This window comes from Scylla paramamosain, chromosome 10 (assembly GCF_035594125.1).
Source record: "Scylla paramamosain isolate STU-SP2022 chromosome 10, ASM3559412v1, whole genome shotgun sequence".
Classification (NCBI taxonomy): domain Eukaryota; kingdom Metazoa; phylum Arthropoda; class Malacostraca; order Decapoda; family Portunidae; genus Scylla; species Scylla paramamosain.
In genome coordinates, this window is record NC_087160.1 from 3,450,509 (window position 1) to 3,462,500 (window position 11,992).

At 40.7% G+C, this 11,992-nt stretch overlaps 2 protein-coding genes across 6 annotated transcripts in view; both read right to left on the reverse strand.

Annotated features, from left to right (window-relative positions):
- The window catches only part of LOC135104117 (probable global transcription activator SNF2L2), a 60,965-nt gene extending 60,125 nt beyond the window's left edge, over positions 1-840 (reverse strand). For 2 of the 4 annotated variants that reach the window (XM_064011128.1, XM_064011129.1), the window contains exon 1: positions 482-837. The gene's annotated coding sequence lies outside the window, so the exon portion shown is untranslated. Of the gene's footprint in view, positions 1-481 lie in introns of all 4 variants that reach the window. The other 2 variants (XM_064011125.1, XM_064011124.1) reach the window with 2 other exon arrangements.
- Positions 841-3,315: 2,475 nt separating this feature from the next.
- The window catches only part of LOC135104116 (protein mono-ADP-ribosyltransferase PARP12-like), a 13,229-nt gene continuing 4,552 nt past the window's right edge, over positions 3,316-11,992 (reverse strand). For both annotated transcript variants that reach the window (XM_064011120.1, XM_064011119.1), the window contains exons 4-7: positions 9,308-11,577; positions 8,311-8,457; positions 7,513-7,749; positions 3,316-6,762 (exon numbers count right to left, since the gene is read on the reverse strand). In XM_064011120.1, coding sequence (XP_063867190.1) covers positions 6,666-6,762; positions 7,513-7,749; positions 8,311-8,457; positions 9,308-11,577 — 2,751 coding nt within the window. In that variant the 3' untranslated portion in view covers positions 3,316-6,665. The remainder of the gene's footprint in view (positions 6,763-7,512; positions 7,750-8,310; positions 8,458-9,307; positions 11,578-11,992) is intronic.

Below are 11,992 nucleotides of genomic sequence, written 5' to 3' on the forward strand. Positions count from 1 at the left end.
GTATACACTCTTGCGGGTAAACCAAGTGAATCTTATATACATCTGCAAGTAAACCAAGCAAAGCATCGTATTGTACACTTCTGCATCGTGTCACCACCACCACCATCACCACCACCACCACCGTTCACCACTATATAGTTATTAATCTCTCTCTCTCTCTCTCTCTTTCTCTCTCTTAGATTGAGCAGATAAACCATTTAAACCTCACTGTACGTGTCAATGAAATATTAAACATATATGTATGTAAACTAATAATCAGGTTGTTAGTACCGAACCAATAGGAAGCTTTATAAAAATGATTATACGCAATTATGAATGGAGATGATAGAGGGAAATAGGTAGGCGTGCTTTATACAAGGAATGCCACGTGTAGGCCTGATGGCTTTCTGCAGCTTCCCTTGTATTCCCAAACTGTGTATTTGTATGTAGTCAAGACAACTATTAATGGTGTCATGGCTGGAATCGTAGACTAGGTACTCACCTCTGTTCGGCCACCACCATCACATTTGCGTGGCTGACGTGAAGGTGATGGTGGTGATGGTGGTGATGGTGAAGGTCCTGCTGCTACTAGGAACGTGACACCAGCAAGCAACACGCATTACTTTCCTTTCTTTTTTTTTCTTGTTTGTCTTTTTTACCTTTTTTTCAGATTTTCTTTCCTTTCTTTTCCTTTCTTTCCTCTTTCCATTAATTTTTCTTTATTTTTTCTTTTCTTTTTTCTTTTCTTTCTTTTTTCCTTTCTTTTTCTACCATTATTTCCTTTTTTTCCTTTCTTCCCTATTTTTTTTTATTTTTTGTCTTTTCTTTCTATTTTCTTTCTTTTTTCTTTTCTTCTTTTTCCTTCCTTTATTTCCTCCTTTCCCCCCCCCCCTCTCTCTCTCTCTCTCTCTCTCTCTCTCTCTCTCTCTCTCTCTCTCTCTCTCTCTCTCCATCACAACACCGATTCACTTCATTTTGTCTTTTCCGCTTTGAATACTTCCTTTCTTTCTTCGTTCCTCTTTTTATTACAATATTGATTCGTATAGTGTTTGTCTTTTTTTCTTTCCTTATCTTTTCTTCAATATTTTTTTTACATCTTTCATTTAACACTTTCCAAGCACAAATTTTCACTTTTGCGTTTCATCTTTCTCATAATATTTCACTTACACATATTTTCGTTTCCCTATTTCCCATTATTTGTTTTATTCCAACATTATTATTATTATTATTATTTTCACTTCTTTTCACAACTAGCAAATTTTCCTTTCCTTTTTTTTTTTCTGTCGTAAACTCACACTACATTAATTTTCATTTTCATTTCCCTTATTACAACTTTAACACAATTTTTTTTCTTTTCGTTATCACACACACACACACACACACTGCATGACCTTAGTGTAGTAATGATGATGGCTATTAAATGTCAAGTAGTAGTAGTAGTAGTAGTAGTTGTTATTGTTATTGTTGTTAATGGTAATGATAATGGTGATGGTGGTGGTGGTGGTGCCATGGTCTGCCGCATCTACACCATCACAACACTCGGCACTCCCTCTACAGCAGCATACTCCATCGCAGCCACATCACATCACACCACCTCAAGACACGATGCCCAATACTTCACTCAACAAAGATTCCTGCCCTGACCAGCCAACACACACACATACATTCACACACTCACCGTCATACTTCTCTTTTGGCCGCTTTCCTAGCTAAAGTAAGGGGTTGGCGCCATGTACTTGTCTCCTCCAGCTGCTTCACCCCCTTGCATCTTCCTCTGTCACTCCAATCCCTTGCAGTTCTACCGCAGTTCCATCCCTTCATCTCACTCTGTCTTTCCCACGATATTCTTTCCTCAACTGATTCTCTTCATCACACTGCAAACATTCAACTAACTCCTGTGAATCTTAAGACTCGTCTCTCTACCTTCCTTGACTAACACCTTGCCAATGCTCGGCAGTACGTGACGACGTTACCATATGATCACAGCTCATTTTGTGAAACTGCTTACTCGCCACCACTATCTTCAAAGGCCACAAAAATGATCAGCTGGGTTCTCAAGTGTTTCTCCTTAAAATAACTTATAATTATTGTCAATCTGTCACTAGAACCATAAAGAACACCCTTAAAAACCCCGTGTAATAGAATCAACTAAAGGCGCAGATGTTTCGGAATATGGCTCATGGCATATCTCAAGTTCCGCAACCGCTTCCATTCTTTTACGACTTGTTCTCTCATACGGACAGTTTTAAAAAGCCACAGAGATGATTAGTCGGGTTCTCAAAGATTTTTTTTTTTCATTGACTATGCAAAATCGTTCTTGAAATATCATTAGGATTAATAAAAAAAATCTCGTGTAGAAACTACACGAGGTGAAGCTCCGAAACGTATCAGAACACGGGGCCTCGAAGACTGAAGCAAATAATGTGGAACCTGAAATACAGTTACGTACCCTGAGAGAGAGAGAGAGAGAGAGAGAGAGAGAGTCTAGTTACAGCCACTCTTATGGATATGACTGGCACTGTATATTTTTCATCATAACCTCTTCTATATAATTGGTATCTTCAGTCTCGTAACAATTAAGATCTGGACTAAGGACCAGTTGGCGATCAGGAGCTGGCGTGCTGTCTCTGCTTGATGTCTATATTCCTTGGTTAAATATGATTAATTTTACTCAGGGAACACAGATGGTTATACACTAGACAAATTCATGTTAAAAAAGACAAAAACTCCATCACAAATAGCATAGTAAATGAGTGGAACAAAACTTAACAATGTATAAAGTGCATAGACACTAAATACCGTAGTTTCAAGGGGACTCATATACTTCTCTGAATGGAGAAAAGGAACATTTTAAGTGGTCAGAAGTTGCCTTGTGTAGATCAACTGGCCTTTTTTTTTTTTTTTTTCTTTTTGTCTCCTTTTCTTATGTTCCTTCAAGCATATCAAACCTCTCACCTACCAAAGAAACTACAAGATTACCTCAATTCTCAACCTTCCCTTGTTCCTTCTAGTCTCAACCTTTCCTTGCTGTTTCCTTCAAGTCACGGATGCCTCAGTCTAGTCTCAACTTTTCCTTGCTGTTCAAGTCGTGGATGCCACAAGTTTCAATCTCTCCCTGCTCCCTTCAAGTCTCATCTTTTCCTTGCTGTCCCCTCTAAGTTATATTTGGTTCTTTAGTTTTCTGGCATATCTGTTCTTGTAGTTTCATGACATGGCGTTTTTTTTTTTTTTTTTTTTAACTTTCCTGACGAAGACCCTCTTTAAGTCAGGGGAAACTTGCAAATGTAGAGAGAACTATGTAACAATTCAATGGGTGTATGATAAGAAACACACACATGTGCTGGTAGATCATTATTGGAAGATTAATACAGATAAAAGCAATCCATGTCCACTTTTTTTAGTATGCAAACTTAATCAATATTTCTAAAGGTGAAATGTTTATATCTGAGAGAGAGAGAGAGAGAGAGAGAGAGAGAGAGAGAGAGAGAGAGAGAGAGAGAGAGAGAGAGAGAGAGAGAGAGAGAGAGAGAGAGAGAGAGAGAGAGAGAGAGAGAGAGAGAGAGAGAGAGAGAGAGAGAAATCCCAATTCAAACAGTAAATCAAGAAAAAAAAAAAAAATATAAATAAATAAAAAAATAACTACAATAATACAGTTATTGATTCATCACAGGAAGCAACAGAGATCCACTAACAGACCAAAACCAAAAACCACATCCCATCATTATGACTGCTAAATATCCTACAGTGTGTAGCTACCATACATATACTTGATAGCTCACTGAGTAATGAGTACTCAACTGTTTAATTAACCCTGTGACTACTAATGGCATGTGTGTATGCAGTTTTACTCATGAAAAATCAAATAATAAAAGACTTAGTAGATATATGATAATTTTTGCTGTGAGTGCTGCCTCTCAAAATTGTTGCCTAAACTTGCACCATACGATAATATCAAGCTGAGAATCTGTAGCAGTCAAAGGGTTGCATACCATATGAAATAAACCCTTGGTACAATGGATCCAGGATACAACAAACACTTGGAGTCTACCAAACTTTGCAAACTCTGGATTGTTATACGAGGTGAAGATACCAAACTTTCCAAACCTCTGAAATAACCATTGCAAATAGTGAATTAATTTTCACTAGATGTGGCAGAAAGTTGGTATTTCTGAGTGACTATTGTCTGAATAGTTATTAAGAAATTACTTTCCTTATGTAACTGCATATAGAAAATTAAGTTTTCACTAAATGTGACAGAAACTTGGTGTATCTAGAGTGGCTGTTGCTTGGATAGGTATCAACAAATGTGTTTTGTTTGGAGGAATTAATAAATGCCTCCCCTTATGTAACAATGTTTGCTAACATTGCTTGCTATAGTGACAATCAGACAAAGTGAACTGATTTTCCTGAGCAGTTTGCTATGTCCAGCATTGACTGCATTACAAATGTTGCCCTCACAAACAAACTGCATGGTAATCTTTCCCTACTTCTATATTTCAGCCTTGATCAACAATGCACCCTGCAGTGCAGTGACTGGAGCAGCTGCTTCCAGGTTCTCACTTTGTTTGTGATGATGAATTGCTTTACTATTATAGCTTGCATAATATAGTAATTATATTCCACAAATTCTCAACAATTTATATTTCATGGGGAAATCAACTCTATCCATTCAATGTTTCAAATAAAACATTTTAAGTGACACATCCTCAAAAAATTGCATCACAGAATATTTCAGTAAGCACAGCCACAAGCACAGCAGCAACACAGCCTGTGCAGCCCCAGCCTCTGCATTCACTGCTGCATCAATGCTTACTTAACTCTACTACCTCTTTCTTAATCTTCCCTGTTCCTCAAGCAGAAGCATTGGAAGCATGCATCAAGTACAGATCCCGCCTCCCTCTTGTGCCTCAGTACACAACAAATGGTACTTGTGGGCAATGCTCTGGCACTAATAGTCTTCCTCATCCATGAGCTACACATCTATCATGGCCATACCAATATCCTGCAGTCCATGATAAATGTATCGTGGTGACTATAATGGAAGTACGCGTGCCACACAAAGAAGAGGAATGACCTGACTTAGCTGGCCTTACCTCACTTGGGAGACGGGAGTCAAGATCAATGAGGTTATGAACTCCCCACTCAAGAGTTTGATCTGTTGCTTCCAGACCTACATTTTGAGAAAGGCTTGTCCTCAGAACATAACCACAATTTTTAAGTAATTTTTCTTGTCATCTCTTAAATACCTTAATGAAACAATGATGATAATGCAATAGCATCAATGTTCACCTAAATTATTATCATCAGTTTGCTGAGCTCCACGTGAGACACACACACACACACACACACACACACACACACACACACACACACACACACACACACACACACACACACATTTACACAGACTTCATGGCTAACTGAACCATTGTTGGGACCAACATGTTAGTGCCCAGATACCTTAACTCACTTCACTCAGCTACTACAAAGTGTTGCTCAGAAGAGATAACACCGAGGCACAAGATCTGCTGTGTAGAAATCATTACAGGTGGAAGAGAAATATATTGAAGTGCATTTTTGTCCAACGTGTGATGATTTCTACACAGACACACACACAGGCTGGTGGCAGCTGATAAGTGTGGTGCTGACTACCACATTAACAGTGTGGGGTGGACACATGCTTTCTCATTACATGAGGAAGAGAATAGGAATCTTATCATCTGAATAGTTTTCCTACAATGAGACAAGGCATTACAACTTCCCATCTTGGTTGCTCCCTCCTTTAAGGCAGGTCTCTGCCTGGCATGTAGGTTATTAACATTTTCTTCATTTACATTCCTACACTGGGACTTTTGATAAGCTGGGGCCTGATGGCAATGCTGCCATCAAAATACACTTAATGATATAGAATCAATTCCTCTAGGCAATGAAAAAATATATTGTAAAATAAATTTCCCCACAAAGCAGCCACCTGACACAGTAATCCTCAACAATAAAACTGCACAACAAAAAGTGGACATGAGGCAGAGATCCTCACAATTATCATTATTATTATCATTATTCTTCTGCACATACACCACATATACCTAAGAGTATTAATAATGGATGAAACTCACACAGGAATTCTTACTTATCAGTCTGTCTTATTGTGACAAAAATACCAAATTTTTGCAAATTCCTTATACAAATTTCATCCTTTAGATGCCCCAGTTGTGCTGCATGAATGTTACATTTTCAGCAGTAGCTCCTTGTGATGAATATTTACTTAAACCAAACATGTTCTAATGTTCCACATATTCACACTTAGAGAATCTCTTATAGCTCTCCAAAATATTTTCAGCCTCAGGTAAAGAACCTTGCTTACTGCTGTCACCTCTGTGTCACTCACAATGACATCAGTTAACCTTGAGAAAATTAACAGCTTGTCAATTTCACATAGCTATATGGAAGCATTTAATCAAAGGCAAAATGCAGTGAACTTTGCATATCGCTTAGAGCTTAAGATCAGAATCCTGACCAGCTGCACTGGTATTCACCTGCACCCACTATCCCTACCCTTCCTCTATTATCCATACATGCACAGCTACATCTGATTTTGGCCTATTTAATAGTAAATATCAAGGGTGTATGTTTGCTGAGCAATTATAAGATGAAATATTAGAATACAAAATTAATAACTTTTCATTTCATTTGTGGTTGGTGCCATACCAAGCAGCAGCAACAGCAGCATTAACAAACCCTGCTGCTGCATCCCAAGCAGAGTCTGTCTTCGCATCACCATCTCTGTCACAATGGAGGATTCATATCTCAAAATTCATATTTCCACAGAAATATCCAGTAATCAAGCACTACAACTTAGATCAGAAAAGCTTAGAGGCATCACAAAAACTCCATTCAAAAATGCCCTTTTAGAAATGACATTGAAAAAAAATGTATATCTCATTTTTATCTGATCCAATTCACTTGTGTGTTTCAGGCAATTACTCATTGTTCAGGCAACATCCACCACACCTCCCATATGAAGCCAACTTACCTCCTGCACCACCTCAACACTCACACACCAACACCCACACTTAATACTGCACATGGACCTGCTGTGTGCTGCTCTAGGGAGCCTTACACCACTATGGCAAGTAATGGCTCAGCGCAGCATAAGGCACAGCCATTCAGCACCATAAATCAATGCATGGCTTATAGAAAATACTCTACTAATACAGTATATGAAATAATAGTTGCAGGCTTCCACCATCATTGGTATGCTTTGCAATTATATATCTTACTGAGTCCAACAGAAAACACCTTCATCTACTTCTCATGACTGCTTCCAATCATAACATTAATATGTACTTTTGACATGGTAAGAAGCACACAGCCCTTCATGAGGTGAAAATATCAAAATATCCATGACATGCTTTGACATAAATCACTAAATACATGAATCACACAGACAATTCTTCTGCCAAGCTGTCCTCCTCGGCACAGCCAATCACTTCACACGGCCACAATTGCAAGGAAGACCTGCACAACACTTACACAGTGAATTCTATTATGTACTCTGGATAATACTCTTCCTTGTAATACTTGATGAAGACAGTTGGGGCCGCCATACTGTCCACCGTTGTGTCATAGGGGTGGTTGGTGAGGTTGTTCAGTGGAGGCTTGTTGAGGTTCTTGTTGCCCAAGGTCACATAGCCAATGATCACCTCGGCCAGGATCATGAACAGATGTCCTTGAGCATCAGGAGTGCAATAGGTGCGAGCAACAGCAGAACTGCAAGATTCATAATACATGGATGAAACAGCACAGCACCATGGCTATGTCTGTAGTACATGCCACACATTCCTTTTTACAATCCTTTCTCTTTTGTGTTTCCTCATCCATCTTACTGTGTTGATATAAAACTACACTCATAAGACTTTTTCACTTTCTCTTTTCTTTCTTCTCCTACCATTATCTGAAACAGCACTGCACCATAATTATCTTTGTAATACATGACATAACTATCTTTAATAGTCCTCTCTCCCTCTCTCTGATTTACTCATCTTACCATTTACAGAAAAGCTACATCCATACACTTAAACTCTCACACTTCCTCCATTCTCTCTCCTCGTATCATCCCCTCACATCTTCCTACAGCAGGCACACTCACTCTACAAGGTATCATACAGTCACACAACTCTGCTCTGCAATCAAAATCATCACCTTATTTATTTCCTGCATTCACCTTCAGTTTCGTCAAAGAATATATCAGCCACTTTCAAGATTGATTTTACTCTCCATCAGTCAGATGGCATCATGACCTGCAAAAACCAACCAATCCTTACTCCTTACCTATTGGAGAAGTAAGTTCCTTTCCCATATTTGTCCTTCATGTTGGCGTAGCGACGTCCATCAATGTTCTCCTTACAGATTGCATCGATGAAGTCCGGGTCAGTACCATGGTAAAGCTGCTGCACATTCATGGTAACGTCATCGTACCTGTCAAAGTTATAAGAATGTATGAAAATACGAGCTGGTGGAGGAAGCCATCAGACCTATATGTGGCAATCCCAGCATGAAACATGCCTACCTCTTTGTGACCATTATTGCCATCCATAGAGAGACAGACAGAGGAAAGAGAGAGAGAAATGCCCAATGAAGGTGCTACTCTGTAAAGACCTCAGCAAAAAGGACTATCCAGAACTGGAAAAGTCTTGAAACCTCCCTGTGCATACAAAAACTGAAAACTGAAATCAATGACAAATAACTTGAGGTAGAATGCCCGATTCTCACCTTCACACTTATCACAATAAAATTCAAATCTGTAGTTACAACTCACAGAACCACTACAAATACATCCTCTATACATTGAGCACGGTCACCTTTACATAGAATAACATAAAAGGCTTTCAATGGAGGAGTAAGAGTTAGGGAGGCAGGAGAGTCTTTTATATATATATATATATATATATATATATATATATATATATATATATATATATATATATATATATATATATATATATATATATATATATATATATATATATATATATATATATATACACACTCGTATATATATATATTATATATAATATATATATATATAAATAGACAAGATATGACACAGTATGTAAGGAGCAGTGGATAGAAAGTGCAAATCTACAATATAAAAAGATAGAAGGATAGAGAGCAAAGAAAGAGGTCAAAAGGAGATGAAAAGACAGACTGCAAGGAATGAGAGTAAGGAAGAATGAAGGACACTGAGTAAGGAAGATGGAAGACCACAGCACAGCACAGAGCAAGGATGTAGAGCAAGAAAAATTGGAGCATAAAGGACATAGCATACCGGTTAGCAAGGTCAGCCTTCTTGTAGTGAAAGAGGCGCCACAGGTACTCATTCTGCAGCCTGCGCACCTCACAAATCTTGGCCGTTGGGATCATCAGCTTGATACTCTTACACACATCCTGGAACTCTGTGCTGTTTGGATTCAGAGTCACCAGGCAGTAGGGCTGCTGGGATTTCATGGGCTGCCAGTGTGCTGGGAGGGAGGAGCCGTCACTGCTGGTGGGGGCAGCAGCAGGGGAGGCTGTGCCAGGAGCATCAGTAGTGGTGCCAGTCTTCTGATAGGAGAGGCGTGTGGGGCGGCGACGGATCTCCCTCACCTTGGTGCTTGACAGGTTAGTCTGGGTCATGGCTGCAAAGTCAATTTTGTAATTAAAGTGTGTGTTGGATATCACCATTGTTGTGGATGAGTCTGTCACATACTGCTTCTCAATGTCTTCCGAGGTTATTTTGCACACAAGGTCCTGTTTGCCCGAGCTGTTCACGTCACCGTAGCGGATCCACTTCCCCTGCTCATCCTCAAAGTACCACTCGTACACGGTGGCCTGAGGCAGGGCAGACAGGGCGGATGACGGGGTGGCCACCCTCCTGATGTTCAGCTGTTTGCCTGCAGGATCGCCAATGCACATTTCTCTGAAATTGGCCGTCCAGGTGTTTGGTCCCAAGATTTCCAGTATGTTTTTGCCATCAGTGACGAGTCTGGCAGCATCAATGTGGGGAAGGGTGATGCTGTTCTTGGACACATCTCGGTAAGCGCTCTCCAGCGCCTTGGACTGAAATATGCGGAAATTGTACCACTTATTGTCCTTTTCCACCTGCCAATGGAAGAGACTTTTGGCATGTAGATACTTGCAGCCTCTTTTTTCATTGAGACACTTATTGTTAACTGCATATATGCAAATTTCAGGAATTTCAACATCACCACAAAAATCAGTGGATCTAATTGTTGCCTTCTTTCTCTTAGATTCTGAACCCTTCTCTTTGGTCTTGCCATGAGTCTTGTTTGTCTTCCTCTTGACAGATGCATTGTCCGAGTCCTCCTGGGAGCTGTCTGAGTCTGAGTCTTGGCTGTCTTCACTTTCCTCTTCCTTTCTATTTTTTGTGCCTCGCTTGGGTGCAGGGGAGGAATGACAGCCTGCACTTCTCTCATGACACTGTTTCACCTTCAACAAAATGTCCCGAATGCTCTCGTTAGTGGACATGCCATGCTGGATCAGCACAGCCTTGCACTGCTTGTTGGTCAGCTGATGATTGAAGGGACAATTTTTGGTAGGACACTTTCCATCATTCATCACGAAGTCTTTACAAATGTGCAGGAACTTACAGTTGTCCTTCTTCCTGCATCCAACCTTTGTGCTGTAATAACCACACACCTTGGGAGGAGCATTTCCTCGGCACACTTTTTTGATGATGAGGAGCAAGTTGTGTGTTTTGATCAAATCCAAATATAGTTTTGAGAGAATTGAATTATTGTGATTGGTATCTAACTTGTGCCCAAACGTACAGGATGGCCCCAGGTCACAGCGAGTCATGATGAAGTTTCTGCACAAGTGAAGAGCTTTGCAGGAGTCACGTGCAGTGCAGCCATTCTCAGAAAGGTAGTGTGTGCAAAGCTTGATGTTGGGGACCAGCTCCACCATCACTTTGTTGCCATCCTTTATGTGTGCAAATATATCCTTGCGCTGCCTCACCACCTTCTCAACCTCCTCAATGCTGCTTTCAATCTGCCTGCTGATCACCTCAGAGTCTGCCATCTGGCCCTCAAACATGGCCAGTGCTTTCACCAACTCCTGTGCGTGCACTGGCTTAGATGCTTCTTGATTGGGTGCCTTTCTCTGTCCCTTGTACTTGTTTTGCATCAGTGGTGGGGGCTTCCTGTCATATTGGCCCATGGATTCCTCATAGGAGGGAGGTGGTTGAGGATACTGGTTGGGGGGACCCTCACTATAGCTTCTTGGATAAGCCTGCTGACCTGGGGGAACACTGTGGTAGTGCCCCTGACCTGGTGGGCCTTGGTGGTAGGGCCTCGGACCTGGTGGGCCTTGGTAGTAGTGCCCCTGACCTGGTGGACCTTGGTGGTAGTGCCCCTGATTTGATGGGTGTTGGTAAGGGCCTGGTGAGCCATAGTGATGGTACTCTGGATTAGGTGGTTCTGGATAATTGAAGGGCTGGTTGGGAGGACCTGGATGGCAAGGGTTGGGTTCTCTGCCACGATGCTGGCTGCCCTGCCCACTGAGGTCCATCAGTGACTTGCTTCCTCTGCTTCCTCCACCCTGCAAAGAAAAGAAGCTAATCAATAACTTCCAAGGGTATGTCCTAAATTTCTTGTTACTTTCATGAAAACACAATCCCATTTTTGTCAAAATTATCTTCCTCTGATCTGAGGTCTTTATGCATCTGTTCTTGCAGTACTATTCATTAAGTGGTTTCAGTAATCCTAACATGCATGCAGCTTTTGTTCTTTTATAAAGATGAGCTTTACATGCACACTAGCAAGGAGTGGTGTGGTGGCAGAAAGCTTCTGGCCTGTTTGAGGGTCACTGCTGAGTGTGCTGGTACTGACTAAGCTGTGTTGTGTCTGCTTCTTGCACATCATGTAAGGCCTAGGGAGTGTGTAATGCAAATGTGCATCCCTTCCCCTGTGCAGAAGTGTGCTCAACTGTCTGCCTGCCTCCTGGCAGTGCTCAT